General features: G+C 40.5%; 1 protein-coding gene across 4 annotated transcripts in view; it reads left to right on the top strand.

Annotated features, from left to right (window-relative positions):
* LOC124799192 (protein abrupt-like) overlaps positions 1–18,412 on the top strand; it is a 252,710-nt gene that overhangs the window by 65,973 nt on the left and 168,325 nt on the right. For all 4 annotated transcript variants that reach the window (XM_047262751.1, XM_047262737.1, XM_047262729.1 and 1 more), the window contains exon 6: positions 18,212–18,298. In XM_047262751.1, the coding sequence (XP_047118707.1) occupies positions 18,212–18,298 (87 nt within the window). The remainder of the gene's footprint in view (positions 1–18,211; positions 18,299–18,412) is intronic.

The following is an 18,412-nucleotide window of genomic DNA, read 5'->3' as shown; positions in this document are numbered from 1 at the left end:
TAAATGTTTGCTCGCTTTGTTTTTTAGGGTTTTCTGTGCGTTGAAGTCATTTGGTAAATTTTGTGCTTTAATTTTCAGCTGATGTTTCTTATTGTTTCTAGTGAAATATTTCAGTAAAATTTTCATTCGCTCTTTTAAGTTCGTTGAGTGTTCCAGTTTCCACTTGAATTTTTGGTTTCAGCTAATAAATTTTGTGAAGTTGGTATTGGTATTAGTTGTGGTTTAGTAGTATTAATAAAAGTAGTTGCTTTCTTAGTAGAGAGAGAATTGTGAGAGCACTATTGTTAGTTCTGTAAATGGTTCTACTGGTGTAACTGAACTTAAGCAACATAGAATTTTTTTTTTCAGTAACTGCAAAATTTTGCCATGAGTAAGAAGTGTGGGCTCTGTCATAGGTGTGGGATTTATTCAAAATATTTTCATTTTGTGTGTGTGTGTGGGGGGGGGGGGGGGGGGGGGGGGGAGATGCAGTGGGGAAGCCAGTGGGCTAGCAATCTAGCAAGATCTTCTCCTGGTAATGCAGAATCTGTAGAAGAAATAAGTTGATATAGAAGCAGGAGCATAAGATCTGCGCCCTTCAGGTGCAGTTACAATATGCGAAGGAGGAACTAGATATGTTGAGGAGGGTGAAGGATGCTGGGGAATGGGAACTGGCAGTTGGCATGAAGGCAGCTAAGAGGAGGAGGTATTCAGACAGTTGTACTTTGCATATATGCAATAGATTTGTCCAACTGTCAGAGTCGAGTGGAGAGGAGCTTCTTGTAGCTATAGGTGTAGGAAACATGCTGCAGCAGTCCTCAGCAGTTAGGAGGCCTAAATCAGTTGCAAAGTATAACAGAACGCAGGTGGTTCTGCTGCTAGTTAGTTCACATGGTAGAGATGTGGGCCAGCAGTTGCAGGATGTGTTGGGGAGTGAGTACCAGGTCACAAGCATTGTGAAGCTTAGTGCAGGGTTAGCTCAGGTGACTGACAGCATAGGGGAGTTAAGTAGGAATTTTACGGAGGAGGATCAGGTAGAGATAGGGGATGGAGCAGAGAATAGTCTTGATAGGGACGGGGAATGTGATGTAGGTGGTGACCTGGTAAATATAGTTGCTATTTAAACTGGTGGCACTAATGTGCATTTCATGCAACTGTTTCAGCGCCATGATCAGCCTTATCTTAATGCAGCTGTTGGCATTTTAACATGGGGCTGGAGAAGTCACTGATGGCAGAGGGCATGCGGAGTGTATACGACCTGGGAGATCCGGGGAAAAACCTGGGAATTTTTTCATCCGGGAGAAAACCAGGAAAAACCCGGAAATTTTTTAGAATTCCAGGCATTTTTCATTGTTTTAGATTTCAGTTAAATTTTTGTGATTTTGACTGGTAATAACCAATACTCTAACAAAGGATATTACTGTATCCCGCTTCTGCAGAATAATACTGCAGCAACAAAACATGAACGAGAGGGGAAAAAAATGAAAATAGAACGTAAGTTGCAAAGGAACTGTGCCATATACAACAACAAAAAACGCCGCTCAGACAAGTGTCTGCCAGCAGCAATGTGTGTCGAAGGCTTTAGGAAGACTATGCAATCTTCCTATCAATAAATTGCCTCCGATGAACGTTGTGACAACTGTTTACATTAGATTCGTGTGAGCAGTTGTGGGCAGGCTCTTGCGCATGCACAGTGGAGTCACATATGAGTAGTACCGTCTCCCACTTCTGACTACAGATGTGTGATTGGGTGCCACTACCTAGTATTGTCCCGGTTCAGAAATATCGTAGATCTGGGGCTGATGCACAGAGCAGTCTGAGTTGTAGTGGGGAGGTGGGTAGTCTCCACGTGACCTGTGTTTACGTTTAGTGATTTCGCTGTGTCCTCTTCACTTATTTCTCTCGCATCAAATGAAAACAAACCAGATTTCTGTGGCCAGGAGCTACCAAATGAATTAAAATATGTTCACATAATTACGGAAGGCTAAAATATGATACTAGTTTCAAATTTTATTTCCACCTTTCTGACAGTCAAGTATTAATTGCCTTGCAGAACAATGAAGCTATTTTTGTTGGTTTGCTAAAGAGATTTGGCTTTTATTAATCTTTTCCACTGAGGCAGTCAATTTATTTGAAATAAAGTGTTTAATTTCACACTGTTGGCTAGTTTCAACTGTTCGCTGCATTTTAAGTGCTCGTTTTCCATCTACTAGCTCATGTGGCATTATGCTGTTATAAAGAGCCAAACATGAGATAATACAGTACTGGTACTCCAAGAAAATTTACATCTCAATCTGGACATATGAATGTGCACTTTAAGCTGAATTACGCATTTTAGTATGGTTCATGAAATTCCGATGCTCTTGAAGTATCCTCTGATGTCTTGTTTCTTTTATGACATAATGCAAGATCTTTTAACATTTTACACGTATGAACATACGGGCTTCCCGCGTCATCGTAGCTGCACAAGCATAGTGACTCCTGTTATCTGGCGCTCTCTGGCAACTGCTGAAACGAACCAATTTCTAACAGGTCTCAGGAAAATATTGCAAATGGTGGTTTGAAAAGAGTTACTTTCAAAGTAAATGTCCTTTTACGTAAGATGAACTACTTGCAAGAACGTATGATTAATTTCTTAAATCACAGAGCGTTTGACTCTCATTGAAAAATCAACTTTCTGATGATGACCACCTAGAAGAATTTTGAACTCAGAAGATCAGACATTTACGCCGTTACTAAAAATTTTACTGGCACACTGGCACATTTGTGTGATGTGTCTTAAAGTGTAACAAAAAGATCAGCATTATATGTAAAAGCTTTGCTTGTCTTATAGCAACACTATGTATATTAATGTAAGCTATTAACTTTTCATATTTGTGTATTTGCACTACTTAAAAGTGATATTGCTATTGGCTGACTGCATCACGTGTCCTGTGCTGTCATCATCTGGCGAGATCATGTAACACGAGCTATGACTGGCTTACAAAATTGTGTCACAATCTCAATTTCAATGCTTCGGAAAGTAACATGCGGTGTTTAGTGGAATTCAAATTTATATCTTCGTAACACAAAAATATGCAGCGTACATGTTGCTGCGCTTCAAAGATCTTTCCAAAACGTACTGGATAGGTTAAATAAAATGTTTCGAATGCTAGACATGTTTTTTGATTTAACTAAGGTGTTTGATTGTGTTGAACGCAAAATATTGCTCCAGAAGTTGGACCATTACGGAATAAGTGGAGTTCACCTCTTACTTTAACAACAGACAGCAAAAGGTCATTATTCACAGTGTTGAGAATGGCTGTGATACGGGGTCTGAGTGGGTATGGTCAAATGGGGGGTACCCTAGGGATCAGTATTGGGGCCACACCTGTTCCTTATTTATATAAATGATCTGCCCTCTAGTATTAAGGATAACTCTAAAATATTTTTGTTTGCTGATGACATTAGCTTGGTAGTAAAGGATGTTGTGTGTGACATTGGCTCAGATTCAAGTAGTGCAGTTCATGACATAAGTTTATGGTTTGTATAAAATAAACTAATGCTGAATCACACTAAGACTCAGTTTTTACAGTTTCTAACACACAGTTCAACAAAACCCAAAGTTTTAATTTCACAGAATGGGCATATAATTAGTGAAACTGAACAGTTCAGATTTCTTGGTGTTCAGATAGATAGTAAATTCTTGTGAAAAGCCCATGTCCAGGATGTTTTTCAAAGACTTAATGCTACCATTTTTACTATTCGAATGGTATCTGATGTAAATGATCATTTGACACAAAAATTAGTCTACTGTGCTTGTTTTCATTCACTTAGGTTTTATGATATTATATTTTGAGGTAACTCTTCCCATTCTAAAAGGATATTTTCGGCTCAGAAGTGGGTGGTTCAGGCAATAAGTGGTGCAAGTTCGCGAACCTTTTGTTGACCCCTGTTCACTAGTGTGGGTCTTTTGAAATTGGCCTCTCAACATATATATTTTTTTAGTGTCATTTCTTGTTAACATATCAACTAATTCCAAAGAATAAGCAGCTTTAACTCTGTTAATACTCAGCAGAAATCCAACCTACATTTGGATCACACTGCCTTAACTCTTGTGCCGAAAGGTGTGCAGTATACTGCTGCATCCATTTTCAATAAGCTACCACAAGAATTCAAAAATCTTAGCAGTAATCCACGCACTTTCAAATTGAAACTGAAGAGTTTCCTCATGGGTCACTCCTCTCATATTACTTTTATGTTGTAATTGCATGTACTGTCATGTTCCATGACCTTGGAGATTTGCTCCTATGGAACATGATGTGTAAGCAAATAAATAAAGTCAACGACTTGCAGTTGTATGTTATGAGATAATAAATGCCTATTCTATTCTATTCTATTGTGTTCTGTTTGACACAAAATTTGGTTGAGGTAAGGTAGGCATTGGTGTAATAATGAACTAGAAAATAGGAATTTGGGTGAACTACAATGAACAGCTTAGTGAAAGGATTGTCATAGTCAAACAGTGGAAAATCCAGGATGGAATAACAACAGTGGATAAGGATAGATCACTACGCACCAAATATGCGAGGCATCAAATGACACTTAAATGCAGATTAAGCTATCAGACAGAATCAACCCCCCCCCCCCCCCCTCCCCTCTCTCTCTCTCTCTCTCTCTCTCTCTCTCTCTCTCTCTCTCTCTCTCACACACACACACACACACACACACACACACACACACACATTGTCACTGTTGTCTCCAGGTTTCCAGATCCAACATTTGACACTCCAACTCTTACATTGCAAGAAATTTTAAGTTTTGCTATTTCTCATGATGTCATTGTCCTTGGAAAAATACTTTTTTTTTTCTTCAAAATATTCTAGAGAATGTCTTAACACTTGATTCAGAGCTGTTGCTCTGTGCCATTTGTGACACGACGAGATTGACACACTGCGACAGCACGTCCACTATTTACCACTGTCTGCTCGAAACTGATATTTTAATCATTTGCTGTTACACTTCTGCAGCTTTTGCAGTTCGCAGTTGCATATTTCTGAGCATTTTAAAACAAGTAGATAATATTTGCATCACTTTGTATTGTACCGAGATCTGACTGATTATTTGCGTGCAGTTTTTTTCAGGTCGTAATTCATTGTAGGTAACTGCATGATATGCAAAAAGTATAAGGATGCTATCAATATTACTTGCTAGATCACTAATATATAACATGAAGAGAGAGAATCTCAACACACATCTGTAACACCCAGCTGAATTTACATTGGAATGGTGTAGTGATTAAGACAATGGACTCACCTTCTGGAAGACTAAGGCTCAAATACCTGTCCAGCTATCCAGATTTATGTTTCCTAAATCACAAAAGCTGGAAGTCAGAAAGGTTCCCTTTTTAGGGTGTGATCAGTTTCTTTCCTTGTTGTTCCCCAGTCTGAGAATGTTCTTGCTATCTAATGATCAAAAGCTTATCCTACCCCATCAGAAGCCAGGCCACCCGGTAAAGCAGGCCTGTCAATAACAACTCTGCTGCAAACAGTGAACAGCCTTTTATGTTGGTATGACCACCAGCTCGCTATCCTGTAGGATAAATGGGCACCACCAAACTGTTGTCAAGAACAAAGTTGACCACCAGGTGGCACAACATGCTACTGAGCACTAAGCCCCACCTGCTCCATATCAATTTCTGCTTCACAATCTGAGCCATCTGGATCCTTCCCTCCACCAACAGCTTCTCTGAACTACGCAAATGGGAGTTATCCTCACATCACATCCTCTACTTCCGTGATCGCCTTGTACTCAATCTCAGGTAACCCATTGTTTCCACACCATTCACCCAGGAGTTTCCCCTTCCTCCATCCTGTTGTCAAAAACTAGCATTGTCACTGCTAGTCTAAACAACACCATGTAGGGGCATAGGTGAGTGAGTGAGAGAGAGAGAGAGAGAGAGAGAGAGAGAGAGAGAGAGAGAGAGAGAGTGTTACTTTAGCTCATCAAAGGATAACTCCGAAATCTTGCAAGTTTTCTTTCCTTTGTTGGTGCATATCAACAACTCAGCACTTCTGCTTTAACCCTAAAGCGTCACCATTTACAAGATCTTACCTACAACATTAATAATAAAAAATACAGAGTTTTGCTCTCCATTGCTGCACACACTATGGATAACCACTGATGACTTCTGGACCATGAAGGTAGTGCTATGCCCTTTGCATAACACTAGCCTCTTCGGACAATCTATTTCTGGGCCACTGACATTAAAGTATACTCCATGTCTCTTTCCTGTCATTCCCTTTGTCAAAGATATTACTACCATGCACTTTACTGGATCCTGAAATATGACTTCTTTGCAAAAGCAGTAAACCATGATCATGATAAAAATGTGACAGGTTGTTTTAGTTAACCCCTTCTGTTATTACCCACTGCTCTGAGTCCTCCAAATAATCTTTACTTGTGTACTCTGCATTAGTTATGAAGAAGGTTTAGCTGCCTTTTGGAACAAATGTACTTAAGTAATGTTTTTGTTTTTCATTTTTTGGGCAATTTATTATACAGATCCATTCCCTGATGTATAATACTGTTTTGTGCTTTGTTTCTTTTTTCTTAGTCTGTGGTAAATGTAAGTTCATACTGACTCTTGTTCCATAATTATGAGTAGAACTAAAATTGGAACACTGCTCTGATAGGCACCACAGATTGTTATATGTACTCAAGTGGTGCAGTGAGGATGCCCGGTTTTCTAAATAGCTCTTTACAAAGAGCCCGTCTACTGCTTATAATTATTATTCTTATGGCCCTTTCCTGCAGTTTAAAAACAGTGACAATATTTCATGCCTTTGATCACCAGAAAAGACTCTCATAGCTAAGAACTGATTGTACATAGGAGTAGTATATCACGACAAGACAGTTAGCTGCTACAAATTGATGATAATACCCTAAGAACATGTAAAATACCGATGACTTCTTTTAGTCAGTGTCTTTGTGTCCTCATTCCACATTAATTGATTCTCAATATTCATCCCTAAAACTTTTGTGCTTGTTACACAATCTGTAGATTCATCATCTATGGTTAATGTGATGAGTTGTTTTCTGTCTTTCTACTGATATGCACTCTGTACATCTCCTTTGTGTTCAGTGCCAATTTATTATGTGCTGCCAAACCATAAACATCTGTTTTGCTTTCTATACTAGGAGCTCTGGCATTTTATCAGTGACCATGATGTTGCTGTCATCAGGAAAGAGAACATTTTCTCCATGTCTGATACTATCTGGTAAACATTGATATAGATTAAAAACAGAACTGGAGCCAATACGCTACCCTGAGGAACGCCTATGTTTATTTTTTAAAGGACATCATATTCACCATTGACTGTAGAAATTATTCATTTTCCAATTGCAATTTCGGAGTTTAAGCCATTTCCATGTGGTCCTGCAAAAGCTAAAAAAATACAAAAATGAATTACAGTGTGTATATACAGAACTGCATAAATATGTCATGCAGACAGAAGTACAATACGTGTGTATGTATTTCTTGTTTGACAGTTGTTTTGCAAAAAAATTATCAGCAGATGGGCAGACTAGCTCTACCTTTTGCATCCTTTGTATCAGTTAAGACGGGAACCACTTGTTCGCTGTATTCCTCATAGCCAGTGCTTCTAGCTTGTTAGCAATATTAAATGGTCAAACATATGAAAAGAGTTGGACAAGTCTAAGAACATGCCTGAAACAGTCATCCTTGTCAAAAGCTTCAAGTATCAATTTTGTGAACTTGGTAACAGCCGATCTTCTACTTCTTCCACTTCAGAAACCAAACTGTGCTTTGTTAAATACCAGGTAACTCATTAGTCGATCCTTCAGAATAGAGTAAATGATTTTTGGAAAACAAGACAGTAGTGAAACTGGCCAGTAGTTTTCAGTACTTTCTGCATTATCTTTCTTTTTACTAAAGGATAACTTGTGCATGCTTTAGGAACTCTGGAAAAATACCTGAATTGAAGGATTCATTTATTATCTTTGTTAATCAGATTTGTATGTGATCATACACCTCTTCAGAACAGAAACATTACTCTCATCTAAACCAGCTAACTTCTTGTTTTTTAATTTCTTTACTGTTTTCCAGATGTCTAGCTGTGTTGTGGGAAATGCAGTTACATGTTTCATAGATCATTTGAATGATTCTCTTATTGAAATGATGTGAAATGAGTCAGTTTACATGGTGTATATATACTTGATTGGTGTTAACATTAATGAACGCATTTTTTCATTACTGGTTTCATCCTCAGTACCTGTGTTAATATACTATTCTCCACATATTATTACATTTGTTTTGGGCGTGAGACTCTTTCCAGAATGTTGGTTAATTTGTTAAGGAAAATGCCCACATCACCACTAGGTGAGTGGAACACACACACAGAATAATTTACTACTTATAGGTGTCTAGCTTTGTTAGTTCAACGGCTGCCAATCAAAATGTTTATCCATACCAATTGCAATCAGATCATCTCTAGCTTTAAAATATGTGCCAACTCTGGTATAAATACATGATCTCCTTACATTTAATGTAGTTCTACAGCAGCAACTAGCATGTTCACATGATGACAACACTATATGCTGAAATTCACTATTTCTACCCCAGTGCTCTGTAATGTATTCCACCACACTGGTCAAACATTGTAATTCAGCTCCAAGCTGGTGTATGTTATTTGTAATGAACTACATATTTTGGTGAATAATAGATACTTCCAAACAAATTTCTGTGGTGTTTGTGCACTCTGATGTGGAACAATCTATCTTCCGGACACACCATGAAAAAAATCCCTGAAGTGGTAGAGATAGCTATAGAAGAGCGGAACCTGTTGTTGTGGTTTATCCTAAAAGAGGCCCAGCCATTCTACCTTTTACAATAGGTGTTTGACCGTGTGTGGTCCCACACCCACCTGCAATACTCTCACTAATTAACTCCATCCTTTCCATGTCCTGTTGAGGTACAGACCATATTTTGTGTAGCCCCACCTCCCAATAGTCCCCAGTGATACCAGTTTAGTGTGCACCCGATCAACAATTGTCAACGCCACCTCCTCATCTGTAGTGACTTGCCAAACACCAGTGCCAAGACAAGGCTGATTGTACCACTGGAACAGACCAGCCATGCCCCCATTGATGCCACCAGTTAGGGAAATTGTCTTACTCAGGTCACCACCTATGTTGTATGCCCTGTCCCTACCCAGAGCTGTTCCCTGCCCCATCCATTATCACTACCTGATCCTCCTCTGTAAAACCCATACACAAAGGCCCTAAACCTTAACCTAGAACCAACTAGCCCAGCACATGGCTTGAAAATGCTGGTTACCTGATACCCTTCCCCTAACTTCTCCTGTAACTATAGGCCTACATCTCATCCAGGACTGCTGCCAGCAGCAGTACTCACTCTTCCTAACATTTGTGCTCTTCCTAGCCTTCCTATATACGCATAGTGTCTGCTGCACATTCCCTACATCTACACCATCTTAGACTTTTGCCCCCCTCATCTCTGGCTGCTGGAACCTGATCACATCCTCCTGCTAGCCTACCTACCAACTGCCAGTTCCCAATCTCCCCCCCCCCCCCCCCCCCTCCCCCGGCCCTCCCCACCACTTATTTCTTTCGTCCTCACTAAGTCTGATCTTGATCCAAATGTGGCTGAAGAGCACAGAATTTACTTTCCTGCTCCTCTATCACAGTATTATTGTTGCATATTTGTTCCAGGAGATGGCCTCAGTGATGTTCCCATAGTTCTCGCCACTACATTCCCCAAGTGAAGCCACTTGCTGCTCCCACAGTGCATCCCACTACTTACTTTCCTATGACAACTCCCACTGTTTCCACTCATGGTCAAACAAACATTAAAAAAAAAAAAAATAATCTGCAAAACTAAAGGAATACAATGAGATTTATTATGTTTACTTCACTATAGAAATAATGTAACATCTGATGACAATGTGTTGCCTTTGTTAGCAGCATGAGCTCTGTTATGTCGGATGTATATAAACAAAAATGTTAGACAGAAGTCACACATAACGGAAATTCAAACATGCTATATTTCATAAGTGTTATGCAGAAATGCCAATTCTCCATTCGAGCAACAACAAAAAAGACACAAGTGCAGCTCCTCACAGCAAAAGGTATGTATAGATATACATGCAGATGTGTGCAGTTCATTGTAAGTGTTTAGTTCAGTATGTAAACTTAAATAAGACTATTGGAAAAACACTATATGGGCAAACCTTCAAGGCAATAACCACAAAATATACTGCAAAAGCTCTTAAAAATGTGAAACATGTAAAAAAAAGAACACGGATACGATAAAAAATATCATCAAAACTTATGTTTTAATGAGTAGTATAATTGCACTTGTCGCTTGGCCACAATCTAGCCAAAAGTCTTTGTTGAAAGTCTCCTTTATAGGAATTTTGTGGTAGAGATTCTCAGCAATTTCCACTGAAATACTACGACTGTGATTTCCTGCACCAAGAAAAGGCTGCTTTCAAATTCTGGCAGTGTGTCTTCACTGTTGATTTTAATGATCTGGTGCTATTTATAGTACATATACATCTTTCTGAGTGATTTGTTATCTTGCTTTGGAGATGAAGCAGATACATGATGAAATGCTGAATTGGAATGTTCATAAAGTTGTGTTGATAACTACCATCCTATATTTCTCTTGTACCAATACTTTTGAAAATAGTAGAAATTGCTTGTACCAGCAAATTTGCCAATATTTCACCTGCAGTGGAACTCTGATAAATACTGGTATGTTTGCATATATATGCTTGAAGCACTCTTTTATGTTCTTCCAGTTGTACCATTCACATCAGGTGTTCTGTTTCTTGTTATGTGGAGAGCCATGAGAAGCTGATTTCTGTTATTGTACAGATGTTTATGAATAAAGCCTTATTTGTTACTTGGATTGGTTTTGTGTATTGCTTGGGTACTACACGACTGGCAACATGTTTGGAATGATTTCCATGTGTGCTGTCTCTCAAGTGCAGTTTCGTCAAGTTCATAGCTTATGGACATCGTACTACCGGCCGTAATTGAGCAGCTTACTTTGGCAATGACCACTTTGTCGGCTTCCATTAACAGACAGGTACCATTCCACCGATCCGTCCACCCACTTTTCTTCCATATGATGATTCATCTGAGGTTTGTAATCTTATGAAAAAGAGACTAAGACAGAATTTTTTGGTTTTCAGCATGACAGACTTGAATTTGTGCTCTGCCTTCTTCGTCTCAAGGGTTCCACCTAAAGCTTGTCTCTGTGCAAGAACCGACAATTCTGTCTCTTCTTCTTTTTTTTTTTTTTTTTTTATCACATGAGCAGTTTCCTGTCCAACTACCATCGCAAATGAACACTTCATAGTGACGTGAGTTGAATTCTACTGATGCCACAAGAAACCAAATCAGTCATAGATGGTCTTATCCATAAGTGTCAGTTCATTACTGGTTGTGCAGACTCTATGGTGCACACCACAATTATCTATTTAGCTCCAGACAATGAAGTGCGCAAGAAAATTTTATTCTATTGAAAACCTCCTTTTGGTGGAAGTTTTTCAAATAGCACAATCTTTTGAAGTTTCTCGAGCAGTGAGTGATCAAATTGAAGTGTGGGGCGTTGTGGCAGTAATGTCACAAGATGGGGCCACTAGGTTGACAGATAGCTTTCATGAGGAAGCAGGAGTGGGGACTGGGCTATTTGTGATGCTTGCCAGGAGAAAGGCCACATCACCTCTGTGTGTGTTTCGCCAAAGGTTGCTCGGGGTTTGGACAAAGACCTTCACTGTTTGACTCTAATACTTCTCCCAAGTTGTTTATTGAGTTAAGTGTTTTTTGCCAAGTGCTCTGGCTACAAGTTGACACTGGTGCTGCAGTGATGTCATTGAATTATCAAAATTTTGCGAACTTGGGCTCACTTCCATTGACACCAGTCACACGGAAGCTGGTCAGTTATAACAAACAGAACATTGCGCTACTCGGACAATTTATGGCACCTACCTCTTATAAGTAAGCGGTTCGTTCCATTGCATTTTTGGTGGTTGCGGTGCCGGCATTCAGAACTTGTTTGGGATGGACTCATTTCAGGCATTTGGATTTTCTGTCGCTGACACAGTTCACCTTGTGTCCAGTTAGGTACTGTATTCTCAGTTGCAAACATTGTGTGAAGAGGAGTTGTTTTTGGAAGTTATAGGGTTTGCTACAAACTTTTCTGCTCAAATTTCTTTGAAATCCATGGTTTGGACTCGTTTTTGTTGTGCATGTCCTGTTCCTGTCACCATGAAAGCTCAGGTGAAAGGAATTGGACAACCTTCAATCTCTAGGGGTGGTGCAACTTGTTATGGATAGTGAATGGTCATCTCTGCTGGTTGTAGTTCAGAAGCCATCAGGGAAACTTCGCCTGTGTGGTGACTTCAGTACTATTGTCAAAACATGTCGATTGCGAATACTTATCCTCTCCCTCGCCAGAAGGAACTGTTGGCGAAAATATTGGGTTGCCAGTACTTTTCTAAAATTGATTTGTCTGAAGCATATCTCCAGGTTCCTGTGGACAAAGAATTTTTGTGAATTATGGTTTTAAATACTCCTTTTGGTCTCTATCAATATTTGTGCCTTCCGTTTGGTGTCACCAGCACCCCTGCTATTTTCCAATTATTTTTAGAACAATTGACTGTGCCTGTCCCAGGTTGCATTAATTATGTGGATTATATTGTTGTCTGGGCTCCTACACAGCTAATCACTTGAAAAAAATTGCGCACTTTGTTTTCTGTCTTACAATCTGTAGACCAACGGTGTAACATCGCGAAATCTCGGGTTTTTCAACCTTCTGTTGTGTATTTGGGTTCGAGGTCTAATGAGATGAGGTTTGCCCTCTTCCAGACCACATCTCCCGTTACGTCTATGCCTTGGTAGTCCACAAAGGAGCTTAAGGCCTTCCTAGATAGCCTAATACCGTAAATTCATGCAGGGGTGGCAACATTGAGCCACCTGTTGTATACCCTGTTATGCAACATTGTGCCTTTTTGCTGGAGCCCAGATTGCAAATGTTCTTTTCAAATGTTGAAATCCAAACTCCTCTTGGCACATTGTTTAGTTGTGTTCTCTCCGGACCAGCACATAGTTTTTGTTTATCAATCCAGCTCAGCAGTATTACTCTCATGGAAAAAGAGGCTCTTGTCATAGTCTATGCTCTCCGGAAATTTCATGTTTTTTTCCCTCTATAGTTTCAAGTTACACCTTATTACTGACCATAAACCCTTCATTTCCTTGTTTAACCTTCGCATTTCCTTTCCTTTTAAGGCAACACACCATCTACAGTTCTGAGTGCTGTTCTTGTCTCACTACAATTACTAATTCCATTTTCAACCTACTTGTAAACATGCCAATGCGAATGCCTTGTCCCGCCTTGCTGTGGACTCTGATCCCAATTTTGGTTGCGAAGAATTGCTTTGCTTCCATCTTGATTTTGAAAATGCAGGCCACAGTCGAGAGTTTCCCAATTACCAGCTCATTCACGGCAACTGCTGCCCAATTCTACACCAGGTGGTTCAGTTTCTTCAACAGGGCTGGGCAGATAAATCGCCAGATTGGGCTTCATATCCCCTGTTTTGGGTGGTGTTTTGCTGTTGTTGATAAAAGACCTAGTCCCATTTTGGACAAAAGACCTCTCTCGCAGAGTAGTCATTCCCACTGCGTTACGGGCGAGGTTCTACGCCTTCTCCACTAGGGCCATTGGGGAGTTTTGTGCACTAAACTATTAGCTAGGAGACATGTTTTTTGGCCAAGGATTGGTGGCAAATTTGTTCATTTTGTCGTGGCTTGTGAACAATGTACCCAACAACAGGCAGCTCCCTGGGCATCCCTGTCCCCCTGTCCCACTCTCTGCCAGTCTTGGGAACACATTCCTGTAAACAATGAAAGTCTCTTCTTGAATTCCTGTTGACTCACGGTTGTGGATGCATTTTCCTGGTTTCCTTACATTCTCATGTTTGTTTCTACATTGGCGGAGGTCACAATTCTTACGCTTTTGATGATTTTTTTTCTATTGAGGGGTTGCCCTGTGCTGTAGTTTCTGATAATGGGCCCCAGTTCGTTTCTCACACCTTTCAGATGTTTTGTTCCTGTCATGGCTCCCTCACCCAAACGGCAAGGCAAAATGACTAATGCATGCATTCAAGTCCCAAATGAAAAAGTTTGTTGTGGATTCTTCAGCAGGCGATGTCCTTCTCCATTTTCTGAGCAACTCTATCTTCATGCCTACAGGGAGCTGAGCCCGACTAAGTTGCTTCACAGCTGGAAGCCATGCATGCTCCTCAACTTCTTGCCTGTGTTGCTCCTGCCACAGGCAGGTTCGTCCGTCTGCAGCCCACCAGGATCACCAGTGTGGGTGCGAGAGTTTGGTTGCTGGCTCAGGTGGACACCAGTCACTATTGTCCACTGCTAGGGTCCACCACTGGGGATGCTGTCTTTGTGATGTCCATATGGCTGACAGGCTGGTGTCACGCCACTTCGATCAGTTGTGCCCCCCGTCGCTACACCCTGCCCCACTGCCCACCACCTCGAGCCCGTTCTTGCCTGCTGTGGAGGCACCCCCGTCCCATTGGCTGCCTCCTCCATGTGTGGACCCCTCGGGTTCCAGCTTCGCAGTACTAGGCGCCAGTCTGTCTCCAGCCTTGGTCCATTGCTGCAGCCTGTTGTTCCAGTTGAGCCACCTCCATCGGCCCCCTCACCATCATCACCTCAACTGTCATCACCTGTAGGTCCAGCCCTGTCTCCCTCACATTGGGAACTGTTTGCTGATGATGATGCTCAGATGACTATGTCACCCTCCTCTCTGGTGCTGTCATAAGGCGCTGTACAAGTCCATTGCCCTCAGGCTTGCCCATGTCCAAGCACATTCTGGCACTGTGCTCTGGTGCCTACCTGGCACATCATGGCACCGGCTGCTGCCACTCCAGATCCAACAGATGCATCTCTTTTGTTGGGCTGCTGGTGGCTTCTGCATTGCCTGGGCACCCAATTTGCATGAGGGAGAGGTGTGCTGTATCCTGCTACTAGTGAACACACACACACGCGCACACACACACACACACACACACACACACACACACACACACACACACGCACGCTCTGTTCTCAGAGCTTTACTGTTTATAATTTATATTAAAGACCTGCCTAGTATCATGCCGTGGAAATCTGTATGTTGTTGATACCAGTTTCATTGCGTGTGTGTGTGTGTGTGTGTGTGTGTGTGTGTGTGAGACTGAGCGCGCGCGCGCGCACACACCCGAAATGCTCCAAATGTGGTGTTGCCATGCATGTGTGCATGTATCGACCACCAACTGTAGGAGTGTGGGTTGGCAGGTGGAGGTCGCCTGTGGGAGGTGTGTGCCCGGCGCAATCTACACTGTGCTGTCTATCGGCAACTCACACATATATGTGTGCAGAGCAGTGCTGGCTGACCCGCTTTTGTTTTCTTCCAGTTGTATCATTCGCATCAGTTGTTCTTTGTCTTGTTACGTAGGGATCTACGAGAGGTTGATTTCCATTATTGTTCAGAGGTTTATGAATACAACCATATTGTATTACTTGATTACTGCACTCTTCAATGGTTACTACACACTTCTGGAATTCCAGATGTTTCAAGAGGCATGCTTCAACAAGATTCCGTTCTCAGAGCTTTACTGTTTATAGTTTATATTAAAGACCTGCCTAGTATCATGCCGTGGAAATCTGTTCTGTATGTTGTTGATACCAGTTTCATTGCAACTGCAAGTGACATAGAGGACCTAAAGGAGCAAAGCTGAGCCAACCATTCTAGTATCTGGCTTAAAGACAACGAATTAACTGCAACCAGAATAAAACTGAAAATGAAATTTTCAGATCATGCAGTACCGACAGTGACTGTAGAGCTGTTAAATTTCTCAGTGTACAGTGTTTCCTTCTGAATTAACCTGAAACCTACACACAGATCCTTTATGCACTTACTTATCAAGAGTAATACACCTGTTATATAAACATAGAGCATGTATGAGTGAAAACATGATGCTCAGCTCCTATGCATTGTTTTCATAGCCACATAACATACTGCAGCTCCACGGGGGTAAAAAGAGTTTTTATGTGGCAGAAAGAGGCTATCAAATTGTAGCAGGTGTTTTCAAAAACAATGTATCTTGTAGGGTGCTTTTCGAGATGTCATAAAAGTCCCATCAGTGTTTCTACTTAGTTGTCTAGTCTACACAGAAGAGAACAAAGAGAGCTATAAATTAAGGCAATCATTTCATTGTCACAATACATGTCACAAAGAAAAGATTGACCAGCCCTTTACAAGACTAAGCAAAACTCACAATAACTTTAAATATCTTGGAGTAAAACTGTTAATGCACTGCCACCAGAAGCACATAGTGCCTCATTAAAAGCCACTTTCTATCCCATAGAGGAATTTTTTGATTGTGCAAAAGATGATTTAAAATTTTAACTTAAACTCATGTATGTACACAAATCCATCAAATCTAACCATTTTCTTTGTTAAAGATATAGGAAAAGATAGATTGCTACTTACCGTAAAGAAGACATATCAAGTTGCAGACAGGCATGGTTAAAAGACACTCACATTTGAAGCTATTGACCACAGCCTTCATCAGAGAGAGAGAGAGAGAGAGAGAGAGAGAGAGCAACTACACCTCACAGACACATGACTGCCAACTCTAGCATCTCGTGTGTGTGTGTTTGTTTGTTTATTGGCGAAGGCTGTGGCCAAAAGCTACATGTGAGTGTATTTTTTAATTGTGCCTGTCTGTAACTTGATGCGTCTTCTTTATGGTAAGTAGCACTCTATCTTTTCCTACATTGCTGATATTCGCACCTGGAGTTTCCATTGTTTAATTTTCCTTATTATTATTATTGTTATTACACGTCTCATTATGTATTATTCAAGTTGCACTAACTATTAACATCAATAGCATGCAAAATGCTTGAAGATGAAATTAATAATCAAAAATCAAAAAAGTCTGAGGGCTTAAATGCCAGTAATGTGGCTGTCACTTTTATATAACCTTATCTACACAGAAAATATCATATTTCTCCTATTACAGAAGCTTGTGAAGAAACAGTAATAAAACAATGAAAGAGAGCTTGATAATGTTTCCATTTCTTAACTGGTAGTGTTTGACAAAGAAGTGTTTTGATTATTATATTTTGATTTATAGGTGTATTTTGTATAGCCTCCGACTAGCATAGCAGTTTTCCTTCTTGTGTATGCTCTTGCCATATTCTTATTTGAGGGAAAGTATTGTACTTAATTCTGTAAAGCCTGTCAGTTATCATTAAGTGCAAATTATACATATATATTAAAAAATAAAAGCTTTAGGAAGTTTGAAGTTGAGAAAATGTTCAGGTAGCCTAGAGAGAGAGAGAGAGAGAGAGAGAGAGAGAGAGAGAGAGAGAGGGGGGGGGGGGGGGGGAGGAGGCAGGCATCCTCTAGTTCAGCAGAGCAGGTATCATTTTGGATATCCCGGCGGGGTCAGGGATTTTCTCTGCCTCGTGATGACTGGGTGTTGTGTGCTGTCCTTAGGTTAGTTAGGTTTAAGTAGTTCTAAGTTCTAGGGGACTGATGACCATAGATGTTAAGTCCCATAGTGCTCAGAGCTATCATTTTGGATAACTCACTTGTAATTCCATAATTCCTGTTGTACTTTTCTCTTCCATGAAAATTGCCTCTTCTAAACACTTGCCACATGTGTGGACTGTGCAAATTTTTCCTGTGTAGAATTTTATTTTCATCTTACTTGACAGTGCCCCACCAAATAAAATAGTACAGTGATTAAGATGTTGGATTTTCTCTAAAGAAGATTGGGATTCAGATGCCAACTTTGGCCATCAAGATGTAGGTTTCCATGGTTTCCCTAAAGCAAATATCCTGATTTATTCCTTTGAAAAGGCCATGGTGATGTTCCTTTTACAATTCAGGCTTGTGTGCTGTCTCTAATGACTATGTGGTTGGTGAAACATTAAATTGTAATCTTTTTTCCTTATTATTGTAATCCATATCTCTAGTATACAGTAGCATTACAACATGGAGAAGGCCCATAACAACTTATCCGTCAGCCCTACACCGTTAAAATTATTTTTTATGGAAACATTTAATTTTATTTAAAGCAAATGTAGAGTTGCCCACCAGTACCTTATATTTGATAGGGAGTCTTATTATTTGCAGGTGGAATGGAGATGATTCCTGGAACATCCGCTGCACACAATTTCCTCTCAGACGTGTCAACACTGCCACAGGAGCCAGCTTCACAAGGTAAGTACCCAAATAAGACTCTGTCCTGACAAACTTAGTGTTATGTTTGACCCTGAGGGATATCCTGCCTGCTTTCCTGTTTTACTTGCCCTTCTCCTCACCAGCCAACACTTC

Source organism: Schistocerca piceifrons, chromosome 1 (assembly GCF_021461385.2).
Source record: "Schistocerca piceifrons isolate TAMUIC-IGC-003096 chromosome 1, iqSchPice1.1, whole genome shotgun sequence".
Classification (NCBI taxonomy): domain Eukaryota; kingdom Metazoa; phylum Arthropoda; class Insecta; order Orthoptera; family Acrididae; genus Schistocerca; species Schistocerca piceifrons.
The sequence above is the reverse complement of the archived record's forward strand: the minus strand, read 5'-3'. Positions and strand labels throughout refer to the sequence as shown.